Source organism: Vulpes vulpes, chromosome 13 (assembly GCF_048418805.1).
Source record: "Vulpes vulpes isolate BD-2025 chromosome 13, VulVul3, whole genome shotgun sequence".
Taxonomy (NCBI): Eukaryota; Metazoa; Chordata; class Mammalia; order Carnivora; family Canidae; genus Vulpes; species Vulpes vulpes.
The window spans coordinates 34849318-34861574 of NC_132792.1; the positions used below are offsets into that span (position 1 = coordinate 34849318).

The window sequence follows — 12257 nt, forward strand, 5'->3', positions numbered from 1 at the left end:
GACTTGCCCGACATTCTCAGCTGTTCTCCCATTCCAGGAAAAAGGCTAAGTTGTGGACATGGCAAAGTAATCAGGGACTTTATTAAGATCTGGTTTCCTAGGTGAGCCCAAGATAGTGAGAAAGCCCCCTCCCTGGAACATTTGGCTCCGTTCCATTGCTGGGCATTGAATGATAGATTCCACTTAGCAACCGCCCCGTGAGGGTGGGAAGTGAATGGTTCACTCCTCTACAAATGGCTCAGCTGGGCTTGGTTTCTTTTTCTTGGTTACTTTGCTTGTCTACCAAACTTAAGCATTAATATCCTTTATTTGACAATGACTTTCTGTTCTGGCAAAGAAGTGTAAATTGTTGTGTGTGTGTTTTTTAAGATTTATTTATTTTTTTAGAGGGAGGGAAAGAGAGAGAGAACAGAGGGAAGGGCAGACAGAGAGGGATAGAAGGTCGCAAGCAAACTCTGAGCTAAGCACAGAGCCAGATTTCATGACCCTGAAATCATGTCTTGAGCTGAAACCAAGAATAGGTTGCTTAACTGACTGAGCCACCAAGCACCCCAGAAATGGAAATTGTTTTAATGGGCTTTTTGTTTATTTTCTGGGTTGAAAATTTTTTGGTTTCATTTTATTTACACCAGTGTTGGCTATAAACTCAGGTTTGGATTTTCAGGTTTGACTTTAGGTAGCAGGATAGAACACAATTAGATCTCTCCACAAGTTCTAGTTACAGAAATAGCTTAGGCCAAAATTCACTTCATCTCTGGATTCTCAGTGCACTGTCCAAAGAAGGGAAATGTCCATAAATATCATACCTGTAAAAAAAAAAAAAAAAAAAAAAGGAGGTGTAGGTAAGAGACTTTTTTTTTTTTTTTTTTAATTTTTTTATTTTTAAAGATTTGTTTGAGGTGGCAGGAGGGGCAGAGGGAGAGAGAATCTTAAGCAGACCCTCTCTGACCCCAGTAGGGAGCCCTAGGCCAGGCTGGATCTCAGGGGAAACCAAGTCAGCAGGGCTTAACCGACTGGGCCACCCAGGTACCCGAAAAGAGGTTTTCAAAAATACAACTTCATGTAGCAGTTCTGATGAATATCTTTTACTTCACTAAATGTCTACTTTTAGTAGCAATCCCAAAAGAAAATCCTATTTTTAGGAGTATGTTTAACTGAAAAAGCTCAGTTTTTCCCATTTTTGTCTAGGCAATTGTTTTTTGACAAAAGGTAAGCCTCCACCAAGTACCTCACACTTAAGCACAGTTTGTAGTTTTTTTTTTTTTTTTTAAACTTTCATCCAAAATACACTTTGTATCTTCTGTGGCCTAAGAAATACCTGTATCTTCCTATTAGGGTAATGGAAAGGAAACACTACGCCAGAGGCTGGGTTATACAGGGTTTGGAGCCCCATACACCCCACACGCAGACCACACACTCATGTCTGCTGTTCACTAAGCCTGCTCCAAAAGCTCTCAAGTGAGCGCTCTTCAGAGGTTCCAGAATCGGGTCAGGAGGTGGGTGGCCGCCCTGTGAATCCGTGGCTCCGGATCAGACCCACTTCTTGGTGACGTTGAGATGGTCGAGCTGGTCCGCCACGAACCTGTGCGGGGGGAACTTGGCCATTTTGGCCGCCTTGATGGCCTCGAAGGCCGCCGCCCTGCGCTCCGCCGCGTGGCCGTACTCCTGCTCCGCCGACAGGTAGGGCGTGCTCGGCCAGTACTGGTTCTCTGCCTCGATCTCCAGCCGGCGGATCATGTTCTGCTTCGCTTGGAAGGACACGGCCCGCGGCCGCCGGTGCTTCCCGATCCACTGCCTGCCGGGGATGCGACTGCGGAGGAGCAGAGCCGTCAGGAACATGGCACCGACCGCATTCCCCAACACACGGCACAGCCTCCACAAGCCAGCGGGCACGACCCCGGAAGTCGGTAAGAGACTTTTAGATAGGGACTTCTATCAGCTAACTTAATCTCAAAAAAGTCTATCTTACATTTGGGCCTTAGAACAATGACATAAAGCTTGTCATATATACAAATATTATAAAATATATGTATCTGTGCTTATATGTTAATAGAAAATGAAATAGAACATTTTTAATACTGATTATTTCTAGAGAATGGATTCATGAAATGGAGAGGGTAATTTAGATTTTACTAGATGTCTTTTCTCTTTTTCTTTTTCCTCATGACTTTCTTTAACTGCCTTTTCACACAAGCATTACTATCATGATAAAAACAAATTTTAAGGAAGAAAATGTTTCTCCACAAACATTAGTATCTTTGAAGCATCTGAAAAATCATTTATTCACAGCTTACTGCAACAGACCTCTATGACTGAGAGTCTGTTATCTTTAAAATAGTCTCTAAATTTCTTTCTTCCTTTGATGGATAAGAGGTGAAGGATTGGAAACTAAGCGGTATTCCATCTCACTGCTCACCCCCCTCCACTTTTCACCTGTGTTTAAACTATTCAAGCAAACTTTCTGCAGCAAACAGAAGATAAGTCTGAAACAGCTGATGTAATGTGACCAAGTTTTTCCTTACGGCAAACTGAAACAAAAGGTTTTGCTGTCAAGACTTTACCACTGAAGTCACTTGGCAATCCAGAACTTTTCTGTCAGAGAAATTGCAAAATTGGATCCACTTGGAGTGATACAAGAGAACAGAATATTTGACCAAAAAGATAAGATAGAAGGGTGAGTCTTTGCATTCTGCTGAATGAGTGCACAGAACATTTTCTAGAGATACTTGGTTTTAAAAATTGCATTTGTGCAGATGGGGCATGTCAGAGTGTAAGACTAGAGAATAATATCCTAGAAACAGTGACTCTCACTGGGTTGTCTAAGTTCTCATAATGCTTCCCAGTGAGCCTTAAGTAGGTGCTGTGACTTAGACGGGGAACTGGATATTTATGGGTGAAAATCATCTTTGACTATTTGTTTCCAAATACAGACATTGAGGAGCCCCAGAAACCCTCTAGGGGATCAGATACAGAATACTCAATGATTAGGGCTATAGGCTCTAGTGTCAGCTGGACTAGGTTGGAATCTTGGTACCACCATCCACTAGCAAATAATTTAATGTATCACTTTCTTCCTTTGTCAACTGGAGATTATTATGTGACTTACATCTTTCAAAGACCTTGAAAGAGAAATGTGGTGTTGCATGCAAATATTTTAGCATGATGTCAGCCACAGCTAAAAATGTCTCTAATGTGAGACTCTATACAATCTCCTAGAAACCACGTACAGGAAGGTGGCATCACTGGGAGGCTTATGTTTAGTTTATTTAGGCATTAAAGATGAGGCTGAAAACCAAAGTTGTCAATATGCACAGTTGCCCCTTCATTGTCTTTAAAGATGAGATGCTTTTCAGATAGTAGAGATTTAGGGAGTTAGCAGGCTGCCTCAAATAAAAATATTTCAAGTGCCAAAAAATTTTAATTAGTGGGTGGTATCAAAAATATCATGGAGGTAAACCAGTCTTCTCCACTATGGTTTCACACTGGGTATCCCCTATCATAGCTATAGGTTTCTAGAATAGGCAGATATAAATATTTTGTGTGTGTGAAACTCTGAAGACATACCAAATTTCCAACGTTGTATTGTTAATCCTACCAAAGTATATTTTAGGCCATTATCTGGTAGAAAGTTTGCAGAATAAACAAATGTAACCACTTATTCACAATTTGTTCAACAGTGATTTATGGAGAACCCCACTATGTGCCAAGAATGGTTTTAGCCACTAGGATTATTCTGTCACTGAACATATTCCTATCCTTGTGGAGTTTACATTCTATAAATACTTCAGTTTGGATACAAGCAGAAATTAGCTAACTGGGCGTTTCTTTGGATTCTATCATGGACTAGTGGTGAATAATCTAAGCAAGAAGAGGTCAAAGGCTCTGTGAATGGAATGATGGCCAGGCATTTGGAACCTAAATGGAAACCCCCAAGGTGGCTTCCTTGTTGGGAGCCATCCTAGAGGAGCACTTGGCCTCTCTCTCCAGGAGCAAGGACTTGTCCTCTCTCATGATGGACTGACTCTTTGAAACCAGGCTGAGGGTGACTCATGTGGTCACATGGGGTTTACAAACCACCTCTTCACCAATCCATTTGCTGCAAAGTGGCTGTTGGCTTGGCAATGTGAGGGGATAGGTCCAAGAGGAAAGTGTGGGAAGCCTGGATCTTACAGGCAGAAATAACATGTGTGGAGGGTGGAGGTTTGAGACAAGAGACTCTTGCTGCTGCTATGGCTAGCAATGTCCAGGCTCAGAGTGTCCGTAGGAAGGGATGGTGGAGTTAGCAGTTGGTTGCTGAATCCTTCAGGACCCTCCACTGCAAACCACAGAGGCTGATTCTGATAAGCAGAAAGGAATTTATGAAAATGAAATTGGCTAGCTCACAGAATTAGCCTGAAGAACCAATCTCATAGAACAACGTTTGAATCCACACTACAGAACTGCCCTGGTTAAGACGCTGCTGCTTGGTGGCTGCCCCACCAAGGAAAAAGGCTACCAGCACTCCACTGCACTGATGTAATTTCTGTCCCACTTCTTCTGAAAGAAACCTCTGCTGGCCTCCTTGACAGCAAAATGGGTTTCACCCAGAGCCTTTTCCTTTAAAGTTCTCACTTGTAAGTCCAGTGTAACTCTGATTCCGATGCCTGTGCTCTAATTGCAAAGGAGTTTGGGAACTGATTTTCTGGATTCTTCCTGATGAAAGGAGGACTCATAAAGCTGGAATTTCCAAAATAAAGCAAAGATGGGTTAAAAAGTTGGCAGATAGCCAGGAAACATTGCAATTGTCTATTCCCTTCAACCCCTTCGCTAACCCAAAGCCAACATACACCACTCACTGTACTAGCTACAACACAATTCTCTGGCTAACACAATTCAGCTCTCCCTCAAGCAAGCTAAAATGACTCCTCTGCCTGAAATGGCTAAAACTCAAACTCAAAACTCCAAAACAAGTGGGCCCCTCAGAAGTAAAAAAACATTAACAGCAACAAAAAACCCACAAAAATAACCGTAGCCATCTCCTCTTCCACTGGAGAAAACTGGCAAGCAGTGTTTAAGGTATAAAATCTTCAGGGGCCATTAGTTTGGTAATCAAGGGATTTCCATGGACGCAATGGGTACCTCTACCTTCTGGCTAGCTTATCCCGTAGTCTCATGCAGGACAGAGGAGCAATCCCAGAATCCTCTCTCCAGCTTCCTCTCAAGAGATAGAGGCTTTGGATCCATGGTTTATGTCTCTGGGACCAGGGCTGCCTCCTAACAAGGGCTCGGGATGCAGTTGTCCAGAGTGTCGCATGTGGGCTCTAAGTAGAAGCACGGACCTCTCTGTGTTGGGTAGCCGGATAGCAGAGCTCCCCATTAGGGCACACAATCTCCCAGCTTCTCTCCACACCCATTTCCCCCTAAGCTGCCCTCTGGAAAAGCTGCTGCGCACAGTCTCTCAGGACTGGCAGGGAAACAGGTCCTAGAACTCAGGTCTCTATTCTCCCAGGACGGCACCTCTTGCTCAAGGCTATTTGCGTTTAATAGAGGACAGGGACTTAAGCCAAAGGGTTGAGGTTGCTCTTGTGCCATGCCGCTCACCTTTGAGCCCTCGTGCTAAGGACTGCTGAGTAAGGGTCGGCGCCCCCAGGAAGCCGCCTGGACCGGATGCCAAGCCGCAGTGAGCAGGGCAGGCAGCCCGTGGCGTCTCTACCTGCCTGAGTGCCTGCTGCCCTCCGCTCCCAGGGCTGCAGGAGGAAGGGGGCCCTGTGCACATTCTTTAGGAACTTCACGTTCCAGGTCTTCCCATCCTGTGGCTGTGAAGGATGCTTCTCTTTCGCCTCCAGGGAAATGCTGGCCCTCTGACCCACCAGCCAAGTTCAGATTCTGTGACCATCTGAGCTTAGCAAAGCAGGCGCTAGAGGAGGAAATCTATGGGATTTCAAGTTTCATACTGTCTGAAACGAGGGAGTTGTACTACATGATCTTTAAAGCTCTTCTAGGCCAGGTTCTGCAACCTGGGAGAATGCCGATAGAGGCCATGAGGAAAGGTTCAGTCAGAGCTCAGAGGCGTGGAGGCTGTGAATGAGTCTGAATTCCAACCAGAACCTAAAATGAGACCAACAGTCAAGGCGCTGACGTGTTCAGATGACCCCCTGCTTGATGCATCGTAATAGGAGGAGAGCGCCCTGAGAGTCTGGGCTTGGGGAAGTCTGCCTTCATGCAGTCTGCCCTCCTTTTGGTCTGTTCAGCATTTACAGAGCTAAGAACAAAGCACAGGTGCCGCCTCACCTCAAGAACCTGCCAGCTTCTCTCATGGCTTTTCTATACCTGTTGCCCCAGATATACCCCCTTGATCCTGTCACTCAGCTGAATGAATGCTGCAAGTGTTGACTTAAATTTTCAAATAAGCTCCTTGATCTGATTGAAAGACCAATGTCAAGCTATGCAAAAGTGTGTCATTATTCTAATGACCCTGGGGCCCCTACGGTCCAGTCACAGAGTAAGACCATGACACACAAGAGACAGTCCAGCCCCCGAAGAGCAACTCTATTTAATTTCAGGGCTTTATTTGTGCTTCTTGACCATCGTGAAAGAGAGAGATGTCTGGGCAGCACTGCTCATAGTCCTCTTCTCTTCCATTTCCTTCTTACCCCAGACATGCTCTAGCTTCTCTTTCCTCTGAAATGTTGGAGGAAACCCTTTCCAGTACTAGTCTGGGTACTTCTGATCCATCTCCCCTTTTCACCTTCTGCATTTTGTAATGCTTTTGTAAGCCCTAAAAGCTTCTGGCAACATTGAACCGTGGGGAGAGGGCAGGGAGGGCATTGCTTATGCATGAGGACCATAGTTCTTGGGACCCACCGTCTATGGAAGCAGGTAAATGTTCATTCAACACACACATGGGGACACTTCCTTTGGATCCACCTACTTATTTTGCAAAATGCTTATAAGTTTGTAAATTTATTATAGCATCTCAGGTAGATTAGAAGGAGGGGTGACATCTGGGGGACAGAGGTAGAAAAAATACAAATACCCATGAAGGAAAAGTATGAGTCCTTAGTGTGAATTATCCATGTGAAGAGAAAGCAGGAGAGGCCAGAGTAGCAATGGGATTGCTCAGTTTGCACAGTCTGTGACGCTGAGGCAGGCTCAGTAAGTAGTACCAGTAGGGGTAATATTTGCTGTGTTGATTGTGTGCCAGGTACTTTACCCAAAATGTTCCATTTGTTCTTCATGATGACTCTGCAAAGTTGTAGAGAGAGAATTTGAAGCCAGAGACGTTAAACTATTTGCTCAAGGTCTCACCTGTTAGTGAGTGGTGGAGTTTGGAGTTAAACCTGAGCAGTCTGACTCATAGACCATGCTTTTAACTTCTACATGCGCTTTACTGTTTCCTCACAGAGAGGCTCCATTTGGGAGCATAGAGAGAGAGACTCACAGAGACTCCAACAAGGCCACAGGGACATAGGAAGGATTGGACTGGACTCTTCTGCACAGAAAAAGTTAGGAGTTGGGGAAATCCCACTTATCCTAAGGGATATTTGGGCAATGCTGCACGAGCATGATCTTGGTCAGTATAGGCTAGTGGGGGAATAAACAGTTCAATATACTAACAGCCGAACACAAAAGTTTGTTTCCTGCTCATAAAAACTCTAATCAGATGGTCCTGGCCAGGCAGCTCTCCTGAGCTTCTCATCCATACAGTGACTCAGGGATGCGGGCTGCTACCTTAGTGCTACAAGGAGGGAAGAAAGTGAGGGGAAACACTGGCTACCTAACCACCTCAGCTGGAAAATGTCACATCACTCAGTCTCGTATTTCACTGGCTAGAATGAATCACCCAGGGAGGACTGTGGGTAGTGGGAAGGTGGGGGTAGTCTCAGAAATGCAGTGCTTTATGGTCAGCTGCTTTTCAACAGCAACTGTTCACTTGCAAGGAGACCATGACTCTTCAGGGGTCACTAGCCATTTCTGTCCCAAACACACTTGAGAGAAAGACTGGAGAGTGATATGATAGCCTGGCACATGCGGGTGATTGGCTCCTGAATTTTGGCATTGTAGGGGCTGGTGCAGGGGACTTAGATGGGGTGCTTCTCTCAAGGAGCAGATCCAGGAGGTCAAACCCATTCCAGGAGGTCAAACCCATTCAGCAGGCACCCGAGGCCTGCTGAATCTTGGCCTAGGCTCTTAGACTGGAGTCTGCCCTAATGTGGTCCATTGTCACTGAATCCGACCCCAAAGGCAGCCTTGCCAGAAGACCAACCCTCCTGTGAGTTTAGCTAGAATCAGTTACATTGGGTCACATGACATACTGAGATTTTTTTTAATAAGCTCCTATCGACAGGTCACTCTGGGAGTCCAGGCAAGAAATATTGAACCCCAAGATCTAAATCCTCAGACTAAAGACATTTACAGAAAGAATTTGAATAAATGTGGCTGTCAGAAGGGAAAGGGGCCAGAAAAAGGGTGGACAGATACTGAGAGAAAAAAAAAAAAACCTCACCAACCTGTTCTCAGAGTCATATTTCAAATTCCAAATTTTTATGTCTTTTTCCCCCCAAATTGTCATTAATTATGGATTGTATATCCCTTGGAAGTTTGTTAATATTACTAGTTTTGGAAACGTGTTTCCTGCTTCTTTTTCCATAGACAAGTGTTTATTTAGTCAGCTGGTTCCCATTTCTGAGTGCAGGTCCAGTGGTCCAGCCAGAGGATAATAGGGTGAAATGTCTCAAACAAAACTTGAATAAATAAATAATTCTGATATTTGTTTTTCAGGAGCAGATGAATACAGTATTGGATCCACTGGGATGAACCTGGCCTCTCTTTAGGAAAATGCTCCTGGATGGAAATAATAGTGAAAATATAGTTGAAAATAGTTGAAAACTTGAGTTGCAGATTTGCCAAAACGCCAGCACTCTTGCTGTACGTCTGACACTTTGTATTTGGAAAATGGTCTGTAACTACGCTTCAAAATATCTCTCAGAGGGACACTGCAAAATTTCCCTTAGTTTCCAATGAGGAAACAGGCTCCGGAAAGATAAGTCATCTCCCCCAAGGTCACAGAAAGGGCACGAACTCAGAGATCACAGACCCCACCTTCTCACCCAATCTCCCAGCCCGGTCAATCTCACCATCTTGAGACCACTCTTCCTACCAGATGGCCCACAGGACTGAAGAGTGGGCTCACATAGACCAAGAGAGTGGCTCTGAGACCTACCTGTTAGAACAACTGTAGAAATTAGCATCTTCATCCGTGTTTATCGTCAGTGTCTACAAGCTATTGCATAAAGCCTCCATGAGGCTACATTTTTCCTTCACTTGCAACCCTTCTTTACCCACCAGCCTCCCTCCACCTGCCTCCCTGTCCTCTGGCCCCACTGTCCCTCCACGATGGCCCTCCCTCCACCTTCCTCTGTTCTGGCCCTCCAGCATCCTTGGCTGTCCTCCTGCTGCCTCTTTCCCTCTGCACAAGCACAGCCATTCCGAGTGGATGGGCTCAGGCAAAGAGTGGCCTTGGGGCTCCAACTCTTGTGTGGGCCAGTGTCTGGGTATAGGCTGTGCTGGGCCAGAAGGAGCCCAGCTGCTCCAGCAGGGCAGGAGGTCATGGCCTCGGACCCGGGAGCAGATAGGACTCTGAACCACAGTTGGTGTCAGGCAGCCGTAGAGCAGATGTGGCTATGTGTCATGGAAGAGGGCACTCTGGACATACAGTCAGGAAGTCTGCCTCCAAATCCTGCCCCCTGACAATTTTCGTCTGTGTAACTCTGGGACAAAAGTCTCCGAACCTTGACTTCCTCATCTGTAAAATGGAAGCTACCACCACATTAGCAAATACTTATGGAGCTCCTCAGGTGCCCCTGATGTCACCCTGAGAACTTTACACATATGAATATACTTATTCCTGACACTGACACTCTGGGGTGTGTACTGTCATGAAGCTTACTGTGTAGTCATGGCAATGGAGCCACACAGAGGCTGAGCTGGGATTTGAACCCATGCAGACGCCACTATCTCATAGAGTGACTATGAGGCAACCTTCATAAGGTTCCTAGCCCAGTGCCTGGCACAGAGAGTAAACACCAACAAAGATTTAGAGAGAAAGGAGGCTTGATGTGGGCGGGGGGCAGGAATCTGAGGTTCAGGATAAGACCAGCAAAGGGAGGAAGCTGAGTGGTATATGTGGAAAGACAAGCTGGACTGAAAAACTAGAGGTAAGCATCCCAGACAGACCAAGGGGAGGGGGTGTGGGGGCTGGGTTTGAACTAGGCCTCAGCTTAGCTGCCACCTCTTCGGGGAGGTCTTCCCTGATCTCACATGATTGAGTCGAGTGTCCTTCCTCTCCGGCATATCCTTCAGCACGGCGACCAGGCTCCAGGGGTGCTGCACTGTACTGCACTGTAATCGCTCAAGCCTGCTTCTTCTCCATACTGGGGGCTCAGCAGTGACTTTGGCCTGCTCAGCTCTGCACCCCAAGGGCCTGGTATCTAGCCTGACACAGAGTCAGTCTTGAGAGCTCTACTTAGATAAACGAAGGAAGGGACAGGTAGGCACAAAGGGTATCTGGGCAAGCAGACCAACAATATTCTGGTCTCTTGTCCAAGCATTCCGATTCGCATAGCAGTGAGTCTCACTGAGGACCCCCTCAGCCTTCGTTCCCACTCCAGGCCTGGAGAGGGCAGGGGACACGTCTGTGGGGTCTGTGGGATCTGTGAGTCTGTGGCTGGACCTTGCTGGGAGGCAGCAGGGAGCTGTTAACAGCTAGGCTGCCTCGGGGCCTGAGGGAGGACCTATGAGCAGACCTACCGTCGTCTTCTCCGCCACCTCTGGCTCAGACAACGGTGTCTTGGGAGAGTGACCGGAGCACCTGGGATGGTACTGGGAAGTCACCCTTCTGAGTCCTTTACCCTCTTAGGATGCCCAATCTGAAATGTTCATCTCAGCAGACTTTTTAAGGAGCTGCTTTTCTTACCAAAACCCATCCCCAACCAGGAACCCACCCACTTCCAACCCAGACACTCTGGACCTTCCTTCCTCACTAACACAGGCGCCTCCTGCCCCTTTCAAGCCCAGGGCTTGTGGGAGCAGCTCTCGCAGGGGAGTCTCCATGGGAACCTCTAGGGGAATTCCAGGCCCACGGATTGCCTGCCGTCTGAACTTGGCCTCTCTCACAGTTGCTCAAGCACGCTGGCACACTGATTGGGAGGCAGCACAAAACCCTTGGTTTTCTTTCCTGGCAGTGTTGCCGGGGCCAACCCCCCGTACTCAGAAACGCCTTTTTGTATAAGCAGCAGGCAGGCAGGCCAAGATGTAGCAGGTTTGGGTGCAGAGTGTAAACTCAGTGTATAATCACCTAACAGGCCCGAGGTCAATTTGTACAGTTTGACCTTTGCAGCTTCCACCAAGACATGTTATTTCTACAGAGCAAGGCAGGCAAAACTGGAGTTGCTAGAGCACAGAGTTGCTAGGGCACAGCTTCTGGACTTTGACCTTTCCCAGCTGGGAAAAATCTGGACTTGGAACTTTTATCTCCAACTTATACTCTTGTACCTCCTTCTCTGGATGCACCATGTAGCAGGAAACACAGGTCAAAAAGTCATTGTGATCCATTGAGCTCCATCTCTGGATCTCTCTTGTTGGCAGAGATAAAGGGCTTCCTGATCGTGTATTCTCTGGAAAACACAGTGCAGGGAACATTCCAGGCAGCCCTCCCGATAGCCCACAACAATGAAAGTTCTCAGTAAATGAAATTGTTGTGAGATACAAGAAACAATGTGGTCAGGGACTGACTGAAGCTGACGCTGCAGGCCTGGTGGGTGAAAGTGTGACACGTCTCCAGAGCACCCTTGACCGAGCGGGGATCAAGCCAGGCTTGGATCCAGCCAGGCAGGGCTGCAGGCCTCCCAGGCAAGACCCAAGGGCAGATAGAGCATCACCACACCACTCAGACTCAGAGCCCCAGCCCGGTTCTACTCCCAACACCTCAACAGGTCACTGACCTGAGGAAGCAGAGATGACCGTATCTGCTCTGCCTCTCAGGGTGGTCACAAGGTTTAAGCCAAGTGACTGTGATGTCTCCTCATCTGTTGTCTCTTCGCTCCAAATGCCCATCTGCTTTGTGATGCTGGGGACTCTGTAAACCACGACTCTCCTTTGCCAGCTGCTCCTGGCTAGATGCTCCCAGGAGTAGCAGCAACAGGCCCAGGTGGGAAAAGTAAGGCCTCGAGTGTAAGCAGGAGTGTAAGCAGGCACTTAGTCTGCTGTGGACTCCGCAC

At 46.9% G+C, this 12257-nt stretch overlaps 1 protein-coding gene across 5 annotated transcripts in view; it reads right to left on the reverse strand.

Moving 5' to 3' along the window:
- Nucleotides 1-547: 547 nt before the first annotated feature.
- LOC112916964 (large ribosomal subunit protein mL63-like) overlaps nt 548-12257 on the reverse strand; it is a 53852-nt gene continuing 42142 nt past the window's right edge. For 2 of the 5 annotated variants that reach the window (XM_072734164.1, XM_072734166.1), the window contains 3 exons: nt 11982-12115; nt 11533-11654; nt 1058-1810 (listed from right to left, as the gene is read on the reverse strand). In XM_072734164.1, the coding sequence (XP_072590265.1) occupies nt 1490-1810; nt 11533-11654; nt 11982-12115 (577 nt within the window). In that variant the 3' untranslated portion in view covers nt 1058-1489. Of the gene's footprint in view, nt 807-1057; nt 8806-11532; nt 11655-11981; nt 12116-12257 lie in introns of those variants that run through there. The other 3 variants (XM_072734168.1, XM_072734167.1, XM_072734169.1) reach the window with 3 other exon arrangements.